At 49.4% G+C, this 20,128-nt stretch overlaps 1 protein-coding gene across 11 annotated transcripts in view; it reads left to right on the plus strand.

Moving 5' to 3' along the window:
• LOC140395389 (putative uncharacterized protein MYH16) overlaps positions 1 to 20,128 on the plus strand; it is a 459,619-nt gene extending 439,491 nt beyond the window's left edge. For all 11 annotated transcript variants that reach the window (XM_072483089.1, XM_072483086.1, XM_072483088.1 and 8 more), the window contains 2 exons: positions 4,754 to 4,900; positions 19,144 to 20,128. In XM_072483089.1, the coding sequence (XP_072339190.1) occupies positions 4,754 to 4,900; positions 19,144 to 19,290 (294 nt within the window). In that variant the 3' untranslated portion in view covers positions 19,291 to 20,128. The remainder of the gene's footprint in view (positions 1 to 4,753; positions 4,901 to 19,143) is intronic.

The following is a 20,128-nucleotide window of genomic DNA, read 5'->3' on the forward strand; positions in this document are numbered from 1 at the left end:
GTCCAGACAAGTGGAGAGTATTCCATGATCCTCTGGCTTGGGCCTTGTAGATGGTGGACAGGCTTTGGGGAGTCAGGAGGCGAGTGACTTGCTGCAGGATTCCCAACCTTTGACCTGCTCTGGCAGCCACAATAGTTAGATGGCTGGTCCAGTTCAGTTTCTGCTTCATGGCAACCCCCAGGATGGTGATAGTGGGGGATTCCTGCAATGCCATTGAACGTCAGCTGGGAGATGGTTAGATTCTCTCGTGCTAATGCATCTCTGAATCAAACTGAACCACTCACACCATGTAGGGGTCGATTTTGACTTTTTGGCAACTGACTGGGTTGGTTGTCCATTCTGATGGCAAATTAAATCCAATCCAAAAGATGTGAAGTGACAAACAGGCCTCTCGGTGCAGCTGACAGGGTTGTGCTGGACAGCCACCAGTGAAGAATGTTGTGGGGGTCACGATCGCAGAGGGTGGGGCTGACAGAGCTACATTAGCTTGGGTTACTTAAATGGGACTCCTACTCCTCCAGGCCCCCAAAACTAATGTGAGGCTTGAACACACCCCTTTGGGTTTCATTATGGTGGAGATGCCACCATGGTGCTTTCAGGGCAGACTCTGAGCAAGTTCCTGTTTCTGTGGTGAGAGGTCCTGATCTGTGTCACCTGAAGCAGGCGGCCATTTTGAACCTGGCAGTGATCCCCTTTCAAAATGGAGTCGGCCACTTCTGTTAACAGGGACGGTCCCACTCTGAGGCTATTACCACTCATTAATGCCAGGCGAGGGCGTTCAAAATGGATTCTATAGAGCGGCGCCTCCCAAACCTTTCCTCACTTTCATCAGCCCACTTTAACCTCAGACCAAGAGCGGGTCAGACTAAGAGCGGGCGGGTGGGGGGACTGTGACAGCAGGGTTGGAGGGGAAACAACAATGTTTTTTTTCACCTGCCACTCAATTCCTGCTCCCCCAGCTTGACTGAGAAGAGGGGGAGGGGGGGGGTGCTGCGGTTGGTGATGGGGCAAGGTTCTACAAAGAAAACCAATGGCTACCTATTCACAGGATTTTTTTCTCTTTAGTAACAACAATTTGGTCTCAGAGTGCAATCTGTTAGGCCCCTCCCGGCAATCGAAAGAACCCTGAAGAGACCTCGCAGCTGCCTGCCGTTCAGTTCAAACTCCACAGCAGCCATGACGGGTGAATCCCGTCACCCTCGGTTTGGGAAGCCCTGCCGGAGAGTTTCTGTTACAGGGTCACATCCCACTTACTAACTCCATACGACTGAGGTGGTGAAGAAGCATTAACCCCACCCCCAGATCACCCCTTGCGGAAAATGTGTGCAAGGATTAAGTTCAGGCGCAACTGTTGGTGCTGCTAGTACTGCCTCATCCATTTGTTCACGACCAGGAACCATGTAACAGAACCTGTTGGCACTAATGGGCCATGTGGCCATTTGATTATCAACTGTGGGCCTATCAGGGCCAGGTACTCTGTGTGCCCATGGTAGTGTCGGCCTTGAGGGTGTGGGGGCAATGGAGGCAACATTTGGGGCTGGAGGGTGCATTGGTGTGGGTGCCGATCTGCAACAACCATAGGTTTGCGCCACGGGGCTGGATGCAAAGTTAAGGGGTGGCGGCAGGTGGGGATTGAGCACTTTGGGGCCTTGTTTATAGGGGGCTGGAGGACTTGGAGGAAGTGTATGAGTTGTCCTGGCTTTAGGGACCTGCAGGTTCAGAATTTGTGAGGAGAGAGGTGCTGTCCTTTCCTGGGTTACCTGAGGACAAGGTGCTGTCGAAAGATGAAATAGGGGAGGGGAAGGTGTCAGATATCTATAAGGAATTGATGGAGTGGGAGGGAGCCCTGATGGGGAACATCAAATGTAGATGGGAGGAGGTGCTGGGAGGAAGCTGGGAGCCAGGATGTGGGTAGAGCCTTACGAAGGGTGAAACATGTCCTTGTCATGTGCGAGGCTAAGCCTCATCCAGTTCAAGGTGGTACATAGAGCCCAGATGACGGTGGCGAGGAGGAGTAGGGTCTTTGCGAGAGTAGTTAGGTGCGTGGGGGTCGCAAACCACATCCACATGTTCCGGACGTATCCAAGATTGAGGGGGTTCTGGCAGGGGTTTTCCGATATGATGTCCGAGGTGTTAGATGTGGGGGTGGTTCTGAGTCCGGAGGTGGCGATATTTGAGACGTCGGAAGACCCAGGAGTCAAGGGGTGAGAGAGGCCGACATTTTGGCCTTTGCCTCCCTGATAGCATGGAGACAGATTTTGCTCGATGCCGGGACTCAGAGCCGCCGAAAGCGGGAGTGTGGGTGAGCGTCCTTGAAGAATTCCTGAGGTTGGGAAAGGTCAGGTTCGCCCTGCGGGGCGTTGGTAAAGGGTGTCGCCCGGAGGTGGAAACGGGTCATCTAATTCTTTAAAGAGGATTGAGGGGTCAGCAAGGACTGGGGGGAGGAGGGGGGGGTGGGGGTAAAGGGGTTGAAATGGGGAAATCGAGATGTGACAGGGTGTTGGTGTCGGGGGTGCAGGAGGGTGGTGTTGTTTATTGAGGTGATGTGTTGTTCTGATATTTTGTGTACATATGTGAAAATGCCTAGAATAAATATGCTGAAAAATATTTTTTGGCACGGTGGCACAATGGTTAGCACTGCTGCCTCACAGCTCCTGGGTCCCAGGTTCAACGCCGGCCTCGGGTGAATGTCTGTGTGGAGTTTGAACTTTCTCCCCGTGTCTGCGTGGGTTTCCTCCGGGTGCTCCAGTTTCCTCCCACAGTCCAAAGAAATGCAGGTTGGGTGGATTGGCCATGACAAATTGCCCCTTAGTGTCAAAAGGTTAGGTGGGGTTACTGGGTTCCGTGGATAGGGTGGAAGCCTGTGCTTAAGTAAGGTGCTCTTTCCAAGGGCCGGTGCAGACTTGATGGGTGAATGGCCTCCTGCACTGTAAATTCTATGATTTTATGAAACTGTGGGCTATCACCCGAGTCGGTGAAAGCTGGAGGATGTGGGTTCAATGTTCTCATTTCTCCATGTTGAGCTTTCTAATTTTAAGCATCAAACTGGTGGGGTGAAGACACAAGGGAGGGGTGGTGGAGGAGAGGTAGGGATATGGAACTGGATGACAAGTCATCCAGCCATTCTCGGGCACGATTACAAGCTTACATTAGGGAAGTGACTCTGTGGTGTGACTGCTCAGTGAGGGCAGGCTTGAGGCAGTGAAGAAAATATCTCAAATTGTTTCCTGTCAAATGGCCACGTTTATTTTAACATCATGCAGCTCTTTGCAAAAAAAAAATATATTAATCACATGGACTGCAGCGGTTCGAGAAGGCAGCTCACCATCATCTTCTCAAGAGTAATTAGGGATGGGCAATAAATGGTGACATAGCCAGCGACCCGCACATCCCATGAAATAATTTCAAAAATTATAATAGCAGAAATAATTTATGATTCTTCTGTAATCTCCATCACCTCAGGCAGTCCCTCAGGATTGAGGATGATTTGTTTCCTGTCCAGTTCAATGGGTTCTGAGATATGTGTAATGTGCAATCTGCAGATCCTGTCACATGTGGGGCAGATGTTGCTCAAAGGTTGGGCAGTTGGGTTGTTTGGATGTTTCAGCACTCACTCTTATGCTTTGACTTTGAAAATTCCTGAAGTCTCGGGAAGTCTCCTGATGTGTTTGGTGCCCTCCCCCGATTGAGCCATCTCGATTTTGGTCCCACACATGACCCATGAGTCGGCCCAGATATTTGACCTCTTTCCGGATGCTTTAAGATCATTACTAAAGTGTCTCCACAGTCCCCTGGGAGTCTCCTGTTGCCACTGAGCACCGAGGAGAACAGTTGCTTTGGGAGTCTGGTGTCAGGCATACAAAGGGCTCGGTATGTAACAGCCCCATCAGATTTACTACATCCAAACAGAGAAATTGGACCACTTTCGGCGCACAATTTTTCTTTCCCGTTCATTTTCTTCCTGGAGGTCATAGAATCATAGATTTTACAGTGCAGAAGGAAGCCATTCGGCCCATCGAGTCTGCACCAGCCTTTGGAACGAGCACCCTACTTAAGCCCACGCCTCCACCTTATCCCTGTAACCTCACCCAACCTTTTTGGACACTAAGGGCAATTTAGCATGGCCAATCCACCTAACAGCACATCTTTGGTTGTGGGAGGAAACCGGAGCACCCGAAGGAAACCCACGCAGACACGGGGAAAACGTGCAGCCTCCGCACAGACAGTGACCCAAGCCGGGAATTGAACCTGGGACCCTGGAGCTGTGAAGCAACTGTGCTAACCACTGTGCTACCGTGCTGCACAAGGCCACAGGTCACTGGGGATACTTTAGAAATTCCTGTTGGTTGCGGATCAGAGAGATTCCAAATGATGCTCAAAGGTCCTGTCAGACACGGTGACAAACCTGAAAGTTTCTCTTGATGCTTGACAAGGATAGACTAATTAAGAGAGAGTGATTCTGTCCTGCGTGCCATTGTTGATTGTCCTCCGTGAAACCCGATGAAGTGGTAGCTGGAACTGATGCACAGGACTACCTGAGATCCAACATCCTGAGATCCAGTTTTATTTTGGTGAGGGAAGGAGAGCATTGAGAGACAAAGTCAATTCAGGCACAGTGTCCATTTCCAAGAGCAGGGTGATTTCCCAATTCGACAGGGAGACGGAGGTTTGGAAAGAGCTTGCACAAGTTCCCATCTTTGGAATTCTTGATCACCTTTTTTTTTTTGTTTTGTTTCCCCCCTACCCCCACCAGGAAGAACAGGCCAACATGAATCTGGCAAAATACCGGAAAACGGTCCATGAGTTAGATGATGCGGAGGAGCGCGCTGACATTGCCGAGGCAGCATTGACCAAAATACGCACGAAGAACCGGGCCAGCTTTGGCAAAGGCTACTCCTCGGTAAAGGTTTCCACTGGCTGGTTTTGTCTTGTGCAGAGGCACATTTTGTGTTGTGAATGTGACTGGGTGTTTGACTCTGCTGTGGTCACACTTTAATGCTCCTCCTGCTAATGTGATCTCCATGCAAATCAGCAGAAAATGTATTTCCACACATCTAAAGGAAGACTTGCATTTATGTAGCACCTGTCCCAACCTCAGGATACCCCCAATGTATTTTATAATCAATGAAGCACTTTATTGAAACCTGGACACTGCAGTAATATAGGAAACACCCAATCCAGTTTTTAGGCAGCGAGTTCCAACAAACAACTAGTGGATCATGGCCATTGCTTTTAGTGATGTTGAAGGGAGATTATTGACCAGGACACTGGGGAATATCTACCCTGCTTTGCTTTAAGCCCGATTGTGGAGTCATTTGTATCTACTTGATCAGAAAATCTGCACCTTCAACAGTGCAGCACTCCCTCATTTTAACAGTTTACCATTAGTACTCGCTATAAACTCAGGTCGTAACTTCCCTGCTGTTCACTCTGGCAGGATCTTCCAGTCTCACAGAAGGAACACCCTCCTGGTGACGAGGGATGCATTCAACGATAAACCCCGTTGACAATGGTGGGACCAGAAGATCCCACCGCCAGCTAATGGCGACAAAATTGCGCGGAAAATCCCTCCCTATGGATTTACTGAGGAATAGTGTCAAAGTGAGAATGTCACTGGACTTGGCAATCCAGAGAACCAAGCTGATCATCTGGCGGCATAGGGTCAAATCCCAATGTTAAACACCATTTAAATTCAATTAATTTTCAATTACATTTTAATTTTCAAATTCTAAATCTGAAAATCCAATTTTAATTTTCAAATTCTAAATCTGAAAATTCAATTTTAATTTTCAACTAAATTGGAAAAACTAGTCTGTCTTCAGTAACTGTGACCATGAAATGATCATTGATTATCATACAAGCCCATCTGGTTCACCAGGGAAGGAATTCTGCCGTCCTTATCCAGTCTGGCCTCCATGTGACTCCAAAACCACAGCAATGTGGCTGACACTTAACCGAAATGACACAAGCAAGGGATCATAGAATTTACAGTGCAGAAGGAGGCCATTCGGCCCATCAAGTCTGCACCGGCCCTTACAAAGTGCACCCTATCCCCATAACCCAGCAACCCCACTTAACCTTTTTTTGGACACGAAGGGCAATTTAGCATGTCCAATCCCCCTAACCTGCCCATCTTTGGACTGTGGGAGGAAACCGGAGAACCCGGAGGAAACCCACGCACACACGGGGAGAAAGTGCAGACTCCGCACAGACAGTGACCCAAGCCGGGAATCGAACCGGGGACCCTGGAGCTGTGAAGCAACTGTGCTATCCACAATGCTATCATGATGCCACTGGATGGATAACAAATACTGGCTATGCCAGTGACACCCACATCCCATGAATAAATTTAAAATAAATTTAGATTAAAAGGTACAACTTGAAAAATTGTCCCTCTCTGGTACACTCACTGGCTCAGAGTGACTGTCCTTCTCTGGTACACTCACTGACTCAGAGTGATTGTCCCTCTCTGGTACACTCACTCTCTCAGAGTGATTGTCTTTCTCTGGTACACTCACTCGCTCAGAGTGATTGTCCCTCTCTGGTACACTCACTGGCTCAGAGTGATTGTCCCTCTCTGGTACACTCACTGGCTCAGAGTGATTGTCCCTTTCTGGTACACTCACTGGCTCAGAGTGATTGTCCCTCTCTGGTACACTCACTGGCTCAGAGTGATTGTCGCTCTCTGGCCCACTCTGGCTCAGCGATTGTCGCTCTCTGGTACACTCACTGGCTCAGAGTGATTGTCCCTCTCTGGTACACTCACTCTCTCAGAGTGATTGTCTTTCTCTGGTACACTCACTCGCTCAGAGTGAATGTCCCTCTCTGGTACACTCACTGGCTCAGAGTGATTGTCCCTCTCTGGTACACTCACTGGCTCAGAGTGATTGTCCCTTTCTGGTACACTCACTGATTCAGAGTGATTGTCCCTCTCTGGTACACTCACTGGCTCAGAGTGATTGTCGCTCTCTGGCCCACTCTGGCTCAGCGATTGTCGCTCTCTGGTACACTCACTGGCTCAGAGTGATTGTTGTTCTCTGGTACACTCACTCTCTCAGAGTGATTGTCCCTCTCTGGTACACTCACTGGCTCAGAGTGATTGTCCCTCTCTGGTACACTCACTCGCTCAGAGTGATTGTCCCTCTCTGGTACACTCACTGGCTCAGAGTGATTGTCCCTCTCTGGTACACTCACTGGCTCAGAGTGATTGTCCCTCTCTGGTACACTCACTGGCTCAGAGTGATTGTCCCTCTCTGGTACACTCACTGGCTCAGAGTGATTGTCCCTTTCTGGTACACTCCCTAGCTCAGAGTGATTGTCCCTCTCTGGTACACTCACTGACTCAGAGTGATTGTCCCTCTCTGGTACACTCACTCTCTCAGAGTGATTGTCCCTCTCTGGTACACTCACTGGCTCAGAGTGATTGTCCGTTTTTGGTACACTCACTAGCTCAGAGTGATTGTCCCTCTCTGGTACACTCACTGGCTCAGAGTGATTGTCCCTCTCTGGTACACTCACTGGCTCAGAGTGATTATCCCTCTCTGGTACACTCACTGGCTCAGAGTGATTGTCCCTTTCTGGTACACTCACTAGCTCAGAGTGATTGTCCCTCTCTGGTACACTCACTGGCTCAGAGTGATTGTCCCTCTCTGGTACACTCACTCTCTCAGAGTGATTGTCCCTCTCTGGTACACTCACTGGCTCAGAGTGATTGTCCGTTTTTGGTACACTCACTAGCTCAGAGTGATTGTCTTTCTCTGGTACACTCACTCTCTCAGAGTGATTGTCTTTCTCTGGTACACTCACTGGCTCAGAGTGATTGTCCCTCTCTGGTACACTCACTGGCTCAGAGTGATTGTCCCTCTCTGGTACACTCACTGGCTCAGAGTGATTGTCCCTTTCTGGTACACTCACTGGCTCAGAGTGATTGTCCCTCTCTGGTACACTCACTGGCTCAGAGTGATTGTCCCTCTCTGGTACACTCACTGGCTCAGAGTGATTGTCGCTCTCTGTCCCACTCTGGCTCAGCGATTGTCGCTCTCTGGTACACTCACTGGCTCAGAGTGATTGTCCCTCTCTGGTACACTCACTCTCTCTGAGTGATGGTCTTTCTCTGGTACACTCACTCGCTCAGAGTGAATGTCCCTCTCTGGTACACTCACTGGCTCAGAGTGATTGTCCCTCTCTGGTACACTCACTGGCTCAGAGTGATTGTCCCTTTCTGGTACACTCACTGGCTCAGAGTGATTGTCCCTCTCTGGTACACTCACTGGCTCAGAGTGATTGTCGCTCTCTGGCCCACTCTGGCTCAGCGATTGTCGCTCTCTGGTACACTCACTGGCTCAGAGTGATTGTTGTTCTCTGGTACACTCACTCTCTCAGAGTGATTGTCCCTTTCTGGTACACTCACTGGCTCAGAGTGATTGTCCCTCTCTGGTACACTCACTCGCTCAGAGTGATTGTCCCTCTCTGGTACACTCACTGGCTCAGAGTGATTGTCCCTCTCTGGTACACTCACTGGCTCAGAGTGATTGTCCCTCTCTGGTACACTCACTGGCTCAGAGTGATTGTCCCTCTCTGGTACACTCACTGGCTCAGAGTGATTGTCCCTTTCTGGTATACTCACTGGCTCAGAGTGATTGTCCCTCTCTGGTACACTCACTGGCTCAGAGTGATTGTCCCTCTCTGGTACACTCACTCTCTCAGAGTGATTGTCCCTCTCTGGTACACTCACTCGCTCAGAGTGATTGTCCTTCTCTGCTGCTCTTGCTGGTTCAGTGTGATCATCACTCTCTGGTATCTTCACTGGCTCTGAATGATGATTGCTCTCCAGTAACCAGGCCCACAGGGTTGAGGAAAGCCATTGTTGTCTTTTCAAGCCTTCTAACGATGCCTTGACTCTTGGGTTCTTTTTAATGATTCAGCGGTTGATGTGGCCTACATACCAGGTGTTACATGTGCTACATGTCAGTTCTTTACCTGGCCCTGTTGGAGGGCTTTATAAGGAGCGAAGTGCTGCATGAGTAACACTGCTTCCTGTATATTCAAGTGTCATCTGATGCCTGTGGCCTAAATAGTTCCAGTCTCCCAGCTAAATCGAGAGCGAGCAGACACGAAGAGCTGGATATCAAATGTGGTTAAAATTACAACAGGGTAGGTGGTTCTCCCATGGAATGTTGATCTTTTGCTGTCTATTTCTCCCTTGACAAAACACTGGAAAGATTTGTGTGATGTGAACGATTGGATCTCTTTAATCACATGTTTCATGAGAAATAATGAACCTGCAGTTACCATTTTTGTGACAAAGTTATTGTGAAAAGCCCTTCGTCGCCACGCTCCGGAACCTGCTCGGGTACACAGAGGGAGAATTCAGAATGTCCAATTTGCCTTACAGCACGTCTTTCGGGACTTGTTTTATGCGTTTTTAACTGCAAATCCTTTAACTGCACAGGATGAAAGCCAGATGACCCAGTGCTAAATTGAATTAAAAAAAAAAAAATCCTGGTTCACTGCCTATGATAACAGCCAGTGGGCACTGATTTCAACCTTTACTCGTAGTCTTCAGCTCATCCAGCTGTCATTCCGCAGCTGAATTTACTACCACAGCAGGCCTACCAAACTCCTCACAACAAGCAGCTCCCAACAAAACCTTTACCCATGTCAGATCTCCTTTACCCATGTCAGATCTCAATGAGACCATTAAAGGTAGGCCATGCGCTGGGTTTGTCTGTAACTTTGTTTGTGTCTGTCTGTCCGTTCTCTATATATCTGCGTGTTTGGGACTCGGAGATTGCACCAATAATTTTGTCTTGTCCCCAACACAGTCCTTCCCAAGCTTCCCCTCCCCCCCCCCCCCACTGTGACCCCATTTAATGCTTTTAACCCCCCCCCCCCGCTGCCGCACACAGACCCCACCCTGCTGCCTTCTGTTTCCCTCCGCGACCCTGCCACTCCCGCTTCCCTCACCGACCCTGCCTCTCACACACACCCCACGCTGCCAACCCTGCTTTCCTCCCTGACCCTGCCTTCCCCCCTGACCCTGCCTTCCTCCCTGACCCTGCCACCTGCCTCTCTATGTCAAACGGGAGCTGGCTCCAGTGGATGCCGTGATAAACAGCCAGACACTCGCCTCAGAACATTGTTGGGAAGTTGTACTTCTCTCAAAGTTACCCATTGCAAGAATTGCACTTGGCTGCCCCACAGCTGCCCTTGCAGTCCATGACCTCGCACCGCCCCACCTCCAATATTTCATCCCATGACCCCTAACAGGTATTGCGACACGGTTTGCAAACCTGTGCCGTAAAGCCTATTTTGGGCTGACAGCTTTCACGGAGATGCGCAGTGCTGATGTGTGTGGGGGGGGGGGGGGGTTTGAGATGAACAGCGGTACAGAGTTGGCCAATGGCTGTCGAGTCACGGCTGCCGCAGTGTTTGCTGCATCTTTTTCCGTTTTCCACTGAGTGACTGAAAGGGAGATTCATCATCATTCAGACACAACGGTCCAGAATTAGCTTTCCTCAAGGGCCATGAGCAAAATTCTGGCCTCAAATGTTTTCTCCTGTTCTCTCCATTTGTTTCCTTTGGAGGAATCTGCAAATATCACTTTTAAAATTTTCACAAAAATTAATGTGTAATAACCTTCCCAGGAGCCCCAGTATAGCGACAACAATATGGACCTTGCTCTGTGTCCCATGACCCACATTACCTATAGGGTCAGGAGTTAACAGCTGCTGTCAGATGATAATTCAATTGCATCTTACTGCACAGCTAATAAAAGCAGACAGGCATCTGGATCAAAGGCCTCTGAGATATCATAAATGATGACCTATTATCCGCTGATTCACCAATAAACACGTCACCGGGAGCTAGAAGCCGACTTCAACGTTTGGTTCGCTGCCCCAGTTATTGGTGCTGCATTATGTCGGTGTGAGGTCTAAAACATAGAACATAACAACGCAGAACTGGCCCTTCGGCCCTCGATGTTGCGCCGACCTGTGAAACCAATCTAAAGCCCATCTACACAATTCCCTTATCATCCATATGTTTATCCAATGACCATTTAAATGCCCTTAATGTTGGCGAGTCCACTACTGTTGCATGCAGGGCATTCCACGCCCTTACTACTCTCTGAGTAAAGAACCTACCTCTGACATCTGTCCTCTATCTATCGCCCCTCAATTTAAAGCGATGTCTCCCTTGTGCTAGCCATCACCATCCGAGGAAAAAGGCTCTATATGTCCACCCTATATAATCCTCTGATCATCTTGTATGCCTCAATTAAGTCACCTCTTAAGACTGTTTTCGTTAGAGAGAAGAAGGTTAAGTCCCTCAGCCTTCCCTCATAAGATCTTCCCTCCATACCAGGCAACATCCTGGTAAATCTCCTCTGCACCTTTCCAATGCTTCCACATCATTCCTATAATGCGGCGACCAGAACTGCACGCAATACTCCAAATGCGGCCGCACCAGAGTTTTGTACAGCTGCAACATGACCTCATCGCTCCGAAACTCAATCCCTCTACCAATAAAAGCTAACACACCGTACGCCTTCTTAACAACCCTCTCAGCCGGAGTGGCAACTTTCAGGGATCTATGTACATGGACAGCGCGATCTCTGCTCATCCACACTGCCAAGAATATTACCATTAGCCCAGTACTCTGTATTCCTGTTATTCCTTCCAAAATGAATCACCTCACACCTTTCTGCATTAAACTTCATTTGCCACCTCTCAGCCCAGCGCTGCAGCGTATCTATGTCCCTCTGTAACTTGCATTCCACGCCCTTACTACTCTCTGAGTAAAGAACCTACCTCTGACATCTGTCCTCTATCTATCGCCCCTCAATTTAAAGCGATGTCTCCCTTGTGCTAGCCATCACCATCCGAGGAAAAAGGCTCTATATGTCCACCCTATATAATCCTCTGATCATCTTGTATGCCTCAATTAAGTCACCTCTTAAGACTGTTTTCGTTAGAGAGAAGAAGGTTAAGTCCCTCAGCCTTCCCTCATAAGATCTTCCCTCCATACCAGGCAACATCCTGGTAAATCTCCTCTGCACCTTTCCAATGCTTCCACATCATTCCTATAATGCGGCGACCAGAACTGCACGCAATACTCCAAATGCGGCCGCACCAGAGTTTTGTACAGCTGCAACATGACCTCATCGCTCCGAAACTCAACCCCTCTACCAATAAAAGCTAACACACCGTACGCCTTCTTAACAACCCTCTCAGCCGGAGTGGCAACTTTCAGGGATCTATGTACATGGACAGCGCGATCTCTGCTCATCCACACTGCCAAGAATATTACCATTAGCCCAGTACTCTGTATTCCTGTTATTCCTTCCAAAATGAATCACCTCACACCTTTCTGCATTAAACTTCATTTGCCACCTCTCAGCCCAGCGCTGCAGCGTATCTATGTCCCTCTGTAACTTGTAACATCCTTCCGCACTGTCCACAACTCCACCGACTTTAGTGTCATCTGCAAATTTACTCACCCATCCTTCTACGCCCTCCTCCAGGTTATTTATAAAAATGACAAACAGCAGTGGCCCCACAACAGATCCTTGTGGTACACCAGTAGTAACTGAACTCCAGGCTGAACATTTCCCATCAACCGCCACCCTCTGTCTTCTTCCAGCTAGCCAATTTTTGATCCAAACTGCTAAATCACCCTGAATCCCATGCCTCCATATTTTCTGCAATAGCCTACCATGGGGAACCTTGGGCGCGATTCTCCGCTCCCGCGCCGGTTTGGAGAATCGCCTGCCGTGCCATTTTTCCATGCTACGCCGGTCCGACGCCCTCCCGCGATTCACCCAAGCGGCGAGAACGGCCCCGTCGAGTTCTGCGCGTCGCAGGCCGGAGAATCGCCCGTGACACCCAAAATGCCGATTCTCCGCTACCCCCGCTATTCTCCAGCCCAGATGGGCCGAAGTCCCGACGGTGTGACCCCAGTTCACGCTGTCGCCATTCACACCTGGTAAATAAAGTCGTCAGCCAGTCGTGCTGGCTGTTGCTGAGCAGTGAGGAGGTGAGCGGACTGTCCCGGAGCTCCTGCAGACCGGGTCGGCTTCTCCGAGAACGCTGCGGCCAACGGGGGTGGGGGAGAGTGTGGAGGTGGGAGGGGGGTGAGGGAGGGAGTGGAGGTGGGTGAAGGAGGGAGTGGAGGTGGGAGGGAGGGGGGGGGGGAAAGAGTGTGGAGGTGGGATGAGGGTGAGTTGAGAGTAGAGGTGGGAGGGGGAGGGAGGGAGTGGAGGTGGGAGGGGGAGAGGGAGGGAGTGGAGGTGGGAGAGGGGAGGGAGTGTGTGGAGGTGGGAGGGGTTGAGGGAGAGTGTGGAGGTGGGTGAGGGAGGGAGTGGAGGTGGGAGGGGGGGTGAGGGATGGAGTGGAGGTGGGAGGGGGTGAGGGAGGGAGGGAGTGGTGGGAGGGGGGAGGGAGGGAGTGGAGGTGGGAGGGGGAGGGAGAGTGTGGAGGTGGGAGAGGGGGGAGGGAGCGTGTGGAGGTGGGAGAGGGGGAGGGAGGGAGGGAGTGGAGGTGGGAGGGGGTGAGGGAGGGAGTGGAGGTGGGAGGGGGAGGGAGAGTGTGGAGGTGGGGGAGGGAGAGTGTGGAGGTGGGAGGGAGGGAGTGGAGGTGGGAGGGAGGGTGTGGAGGTGGGGGAGGGAGAGTGTGGAGGTGGGAGGGAGGGAGTGGAGGTGGGAGGGAGGGAGTGGAGGTGGGAGGGAGTGGAGGTGGGAGGGGGAGGGAGAGTGTGGATGTGGGAGGGGGGTGGGAGAGTGTGGAGGGGGGTGGGAGAGTGTGGAGGGGGGTGGGAGAGTGTGGAGGGGGGTGGGAGAGTGTGGAGGGGGGTGGGAGAGTGTGGAGGGGGGTGGGAGAGTGTGGAGGTGGGAGGGGGTGAGGGAGGGAGTGGAGGTGGGAGGGGGTGAGGGAGGGAGTGGAGGTGGGAGGGGGTGAGGGAGGGAGTGGAGGTGGGAGTGGGTGAGGGATGGAGTGGAGGGGGGAGGGAGAGTGTGGAGGTGGGAGGGGCATGCGGGAGGGAATGGAGGTGGGAGGGGGATGAGGGAGGGAGTGGAGGTGGGAGGGGGATGAGGGAGGGAGTGGAGGTGGGAGGGGGTGAGGGAGGGAGTGGAGGTGGGAGGGGGGTGAGGGAGGGAGTGGAGGTGGGAGGGGGGTGAGGGAGGGAGTGGAGGTGGGAGGGGGGTGAGGGAGAGTGTGGAGGGTGGCGTCCATTCGCGGATGCCACATGTCAGCCGCCCTGATATGGCAGGACGGCGACGAGGACACGGACACAGGTTGTCGTGTGTCTGATGGGCACAGGCAACTGGCACACTGGTGAGGAGGACGGTGTGAACTGACCGTTGGACGCAGACAGTGAGCAGGTGTTAGGCTGGCTGCGTATCTGCAGCGCGACCAGGCCACTGGGGCACACAGGCATCCCATGCAACCCGGCTGGCGAGGTGTGGAAGAACCTCCGTGTAACATGTTGTTTCTCTGCCCCCCACCACCCTCCTGCAGGTCACCATGTATGCCAACCAGAGAGCGATGTTCACTGCCGTGGTTGGAGCCGCAGCTCTGCAGGTGGCCATCCGGCAGCGTAGACTGCGACGGCCCACAATGGCTGCAGATGCAGCGGCTGCTGCTGCTGCAGCAGAGAGGATGGTCACGGAGTGGCCCGTTGTCGCATAGCGGGCCGCAGGCGCACAGGCCCGGAATGTCCAGGGAGTTGCCGAGGGGAACATTGACCCCCGACGGCGAGGAATGCACAGGAAGTGGGCACTGATATCAAAGTGCTGGGGGGGGTGGGGGGGGAGGAGGAGCCACTGATGGTGGTGCCAGGGCGCCACAGGCGTCCAGCAAGGCCGAGGTTGTACCGTGACAGAATGTCGTTCGAGGCCCTACCGGACATCACATGCAGGAGGAGACTACGGTTCAGCAGGGAGACGGTCGCACATATATGCCACCTCGTGGCGCACCTCGCACCACTTAGAATGGGTGGAGGACACACTATACCAGTCTCCGTTAAGGTGACGGTGGCCCTAAACTTTTACGCTACCGGTTCCTTCCAGGAGCCGAGCGGGGACCTATCTGGGATCCCACAGGCATTTGTCCACAGGTGCATCAGGGCCATGACCGACGCCTTGTACGACATCGCGGGCAGGTACATTAAATTCTCGGTGCGGCTCATCGGGGCTCAGCCATCTCTCCTCCTCCTCCTCCTGGGTTCTTCCGTGCGTGGATCGCGCCATTTATGGCGCAGCGCCGTGTCATTCGGGCATCACGTGCTTACGATGCTGCTTTCGAGCCACGCCCCCAGAGTTCCTCGCGGCCCCGCTCCTATCCCATTTTTGGGCATTGAATCCATCACGATCGGGGCCGTTTCGCGCCGTCGTGAAACTCGACGGCGTTCACGATGGCGTGGGCACTTAGTCACGGAAGTGGAGAATCGCGCCCCTTATCAAACGCTTTACTGATATCCAAATACACCACATCAACTGCTTTACCCTCGTCCACTTGTTTGGTCAACTTCCCAAAGAATTCAATAAGGTTTGTGAGGCACATCCTAACCTTCACTAAACCGTGTTGACTATCCCTAATCAAATTAATCCTTTCTAGATGATTATAAATCCTATCTCGTATAAACCTTTCCAAGACTTTGCCCACAACAGAAGTATGGCTCACTGGTCTATAGTTACTGGGGTTGTCTCTACTCCCCTTCTTGAACATGGGGACAACATTTGCTATCTTCCAGTCTTCTGGCCCTATTCCTGTAGACAATGACGACATAAAGATCAAAGCCAAAGGCTCAGCAATCTCATCCATAGCTTCCCAGAGAATCCGAGGATAAATCCCATCTGGCCCAGGGGACTTATCTATTTTCACACTTTCCAGAATTGCTAACACCTCCTCCTTATGAACCTCAAGCCCTTCTAGTCTAGTAGCCTGTATCTCCACGTTCTCTTCGGCAACATAGTATTTTTCCTGTGCGAATACTCACGAAAAATATTCATTTAGCACCTCTCCTATCTCCTCGGACTCCAAGCACAACTTCCCACTACTGTCCTTGACTGGCCCTACTCTTACCCTAGTCATTCTTTTATTCCTGACATGCCTAATGAAAGCTTTAGGGTTATCCTTAATCCTACCTGCCAAAGTCTGTTTCCAACATTGCAGCAATGTTCAGTATATGAACGATGCCACAATTACTCCAGAGTCAAAGTGCAGCTGATGATGCCTCCAAAATGGGTTTGGTCAACATGCCTCGATCAAAAAGGTTTTTCAGGCTCGATCGAGTCATGTGAAGGACTCATTTGTTTTAAACAAATGCCCCTGATCAGCGTCAGTTAAAAAGATGGAATTCCCACGTTCAGGCATGTGGCGGTGGTACTGCATGGATGCACACTGAACCTGGTGTGTGGATCCAGCCTGACAAAGTGGGGTGAAGGTTCCTGGCATCTGAGGTTTCAGAGTGTGGGTGATGGGGGTGGGGGTTAGCTGGTGGAGTGCGAATGTGTCATCGGGCAAACAGGGACTGCTTAAACCTTAAACCGCGCAGCTGAGATCGTGACCGCTATTGATAAAGTGATCATTTAAAATGCTGTGTCATTTTTTTAAAAAAAGTTATTCTTCTCCACAAATTCTTGGGTTCCACCACAAGCCTGTCAAGTTCACAACTTTCTCTTCCCTCCCTACCCGACAGGTGAACAGTTCCGAAAGTACGAGCAGCTTGCTGACAGAGTGGAAGCAAGGCCTAACGTTAGTTCAGGCCTCCATAAGCTGCTTCCTTTTAGTGGACAGCGGACCTCCTCTGCCTGCTGCTGTCAATGAAAGCATTTGCTTGAAACGTGACCCTGGTATTTCAAAATTTCACACTTCCATCAATCCATGAGTTTTTAAACCCGAATTGCCACTTCATCATTTAATTTGACTTCTCTCCTGCACTTTTCAAACCTTCGCTTTGGAAAAGAACGTGGGGATTATTGAGTTCTTCCCAGTATCAGGATCACCATAGAGACCATTAACTTCTAAAAATAAATTCAAACATCCACTTAAAAATAGCTGAAAGAGGGCAGCATGGTGGTGCACTGTGTAGCACTGCTGCCTCACAGCGCCGATGTCCCAGGTTCGATCCTGGCTCTAGGTCACTGTCAGTGTGGAGTTTGCACATTCTCCCAGTGTTTGCGTGGGTTTCGCCCCCACAACCCAAAGATGTACAGGGTAGGTGGATTGGCCACACGGAATTGCCCCTTAATTGGTAAAAATGAATTGGGTACTCTAAATTTATATTTTAAAAAATCTGAAAGGATGGCACAACATGATTTCATGTTTTAAGACTAACTGTAGTAAGGAAACTAGGAGAAACTATTCTTGTGTAGGCAACTTATACTTTAAACTACCAAACAGAAGTTTCCCCTTTTACTTTCAACACAACCGAAAATCCCACTTCACAATTGTACTTTACATTGTTCGTTAACTGATTTTTGATTTTTCTGCACCCGATCCAAAGTGATTCTTAGCTGCTGAGGATTTATCTCTGATCTTTTCCTTTCCCAACATGCTAACCTTTCACCCCAAAGCTATCTTTCTTGTTGAGGGTTTTTCGTAGAGGTTCTTCCCCCAGCACCCAGGCTACCTGAATCTCATTCAAATCCAAAAATATTTGGTCTTTTCAATCTGAGTGCAAGCACCCATCCACATTCCTATTTGGTGAACTGTAGCAGCTCCACCCTCCAGCTGCTACCTTTCTCCTGGATCTTAGCAAACTGTTGATGTGAATTTTCAGAAAAATACATGACTCTTCCCCTCTCAAGGCCCTTCTACATGAATCACATGGGCCTTGTATCCAGGTACAGTTGCTTATTATCCATCCTTGGGACACCAACTCTCTTTTATCTTGGAAGGGGCAGTTTTTAAAGCACAACTGTTTACAACATAACATTTTAAACTCTTTTCTGGGACTTTCGAGACTGACAGTCTATGCTCTGTTGGTACACATAGGCTGCTGTCATTGCCTCCATGCGTAAACAGCTTGCACCTACTTCCCAGTCAAACAATCTGGGCCCCATTCAATCTCTTAACAATCAACCCACCCAGACTTGGGATGGCACGGTGGCATAGTGGTTAGCACTGCTGCCTCATGGCGCCGAGGATCCAGGTTCGATCCCGGCCCTGGGTCACTGTCCGTGTGGAGTTTGCATATTCTCCTCATGTCTGCGTGGGTCTCACATCCACAACCCAAAGATGTGCAGGGTAGGTGGATTAGCCACGCTAAATTGCCCCTTAATTGGAAAGAAATAATTGGGTGCTCTAAATTTATTTTTAAAAAACACACAGACTGGTTGTCAGGCTGATTTTGGGATCGGTCAGATAACCCCCTTCATTGTATTTTAAACCCCCTTCATTGTATTTTAAATTAAAGAGAGTCCCAAAACCACACAATATTACAAACCTCATAATATAACAAAAGCAAATCATTGAGGTTAAATGCAATCAAAACCATTAGAAAGAATGAGTGAAGTACATTCAGTCATGTTTCCATTCGAGTAGCTGCTTTTTTTAAAAAACCTTCCTCAGTGTCATTTCATCTGGAATATTGGAGATAACATTTGGATTAAGAAATTCTTAGAATTGTTTAGAAGCTGTTTCCATTCAATCAAATTTAAACCTTTTGTTCAATTTTTGTTACTTAATCTGAACTTTACTCATCCTAACCATTTGTTATTTTTTCAACGCATTAGATTTGGGATCAGTCTTATTGCTCGGTCTCATTTTGGCCACATATCCAACTGAGGACATTGTAAATGATGTCCGCAGGGTTATTACTGCACAGTTCTGGCTATTTTTATCAATGTGCTATTTGCTTTCACTAATTGCTTCACCAGATTGTCCAGACATTGGACATGATAAGTCAGTGGTGGCACCCTGGACTAAATCTCCTTTTAATTAAATTCAATTCTTGTATACTTAATGCAGCACAATTTTTTAACCAAGAAATTTAACATTTATGAGTCGCCATCCTTCTGCAATTTGTCTGATACATTGCTTGACTACATCATCCTGTAAACTTAGACAACACCACAGACATACATTGAAACACACACAGGATACAACCAAATTAATTTTATGACTCTCTCTTAATCCATAGGGTTACAATTCTCCCTTTGCCACCCTAGTGAGGTCCCCCAGCTCAGCTGGGTCAGAAGGACGCGGCGAGAAAATCCTGAATGATGATGATTCCACCTCTCTGATTCCCACTTACCTTAATTCTCTGAAGAAGCTGATTGTAGACTGACACACGGAAGAAAGGGCCGTATCTCATGTACTAACTGTTCCTGGGAAGAACAAATCAGGGGAACTTTTTCCACTGGAGTCCCGTAAAACAAAATGATGTGGACAGCTTGATGCCTTTGCTGCCTGCGTGTTGTAAATGGACATCCAGACTGGTAGGAGCATCAAAACAAACTGTCTTACCAAGTGGCATTTCATCCTTTTAAAACAAAAAATGTATTTTCCGCATTTAATTGCTTGTGTTCAATGTGACTTTATGCACTCTGCTTGCGTGAGAGATCAGTTAGTTGGGAGCAGTGGGTCATGGATACTGTTGCATGGTACCAGTAGATCAGGCATTCTTCCCCATCCACTGATAGCAATCACATTGATGGTTAAATAACGTAGCATTTATTTCGTCAGATCGGTTAACAATATAACATGGTTAAACCTGGTCAGCTATCCTAGATTCAAATTGTAGTTTGCCATGCTTTGACTCAACATTTCAGAGATTAGTTCTTGCGTTCCAAGGTTGTCATTAAAGTTCCCTTCAGTAACTTACAAGCTCAAAGTGCTGATCCATGTTTTGAAGCCACGCCAAAGTTAAATGTTGGAATTTTAAACCAATGCATTTTTGTATCACTGAGAATTGCATTGTATTTATATATATATATATTATATATATATTGAGGACTGCTTGGTCGAATCTATAATGTAGTAGCCCCATAATTGCAGATGAAATTCTCCGCAGCGAGTCCTTGCTTTACCTTATAATGTCTTATAACCTTTATGTAATCTATGATGATTGTGAATATTATGCTGTGCATTTTAAAATATAATAAATCAATGTAATCTTCTTATAA

The sequence above is a fragment of the Scyliorhinus torazame genome, chromosome 18 (assembly GCF_047496885.1).
Source record: "Scyliorhinus torazame isolate Kashiwa2021f chromosome 18, sScyTor2.1, whole genome shotgun sequence".
Taxonomy (NCBI): domain Eukaryota; kingdom Metazoa; phylum Chordata; class Chondrichthyes; order Carcharhiniformes; family Scyliorhinidae; genus Scyliorhinus; species Scyliorhinus torazame.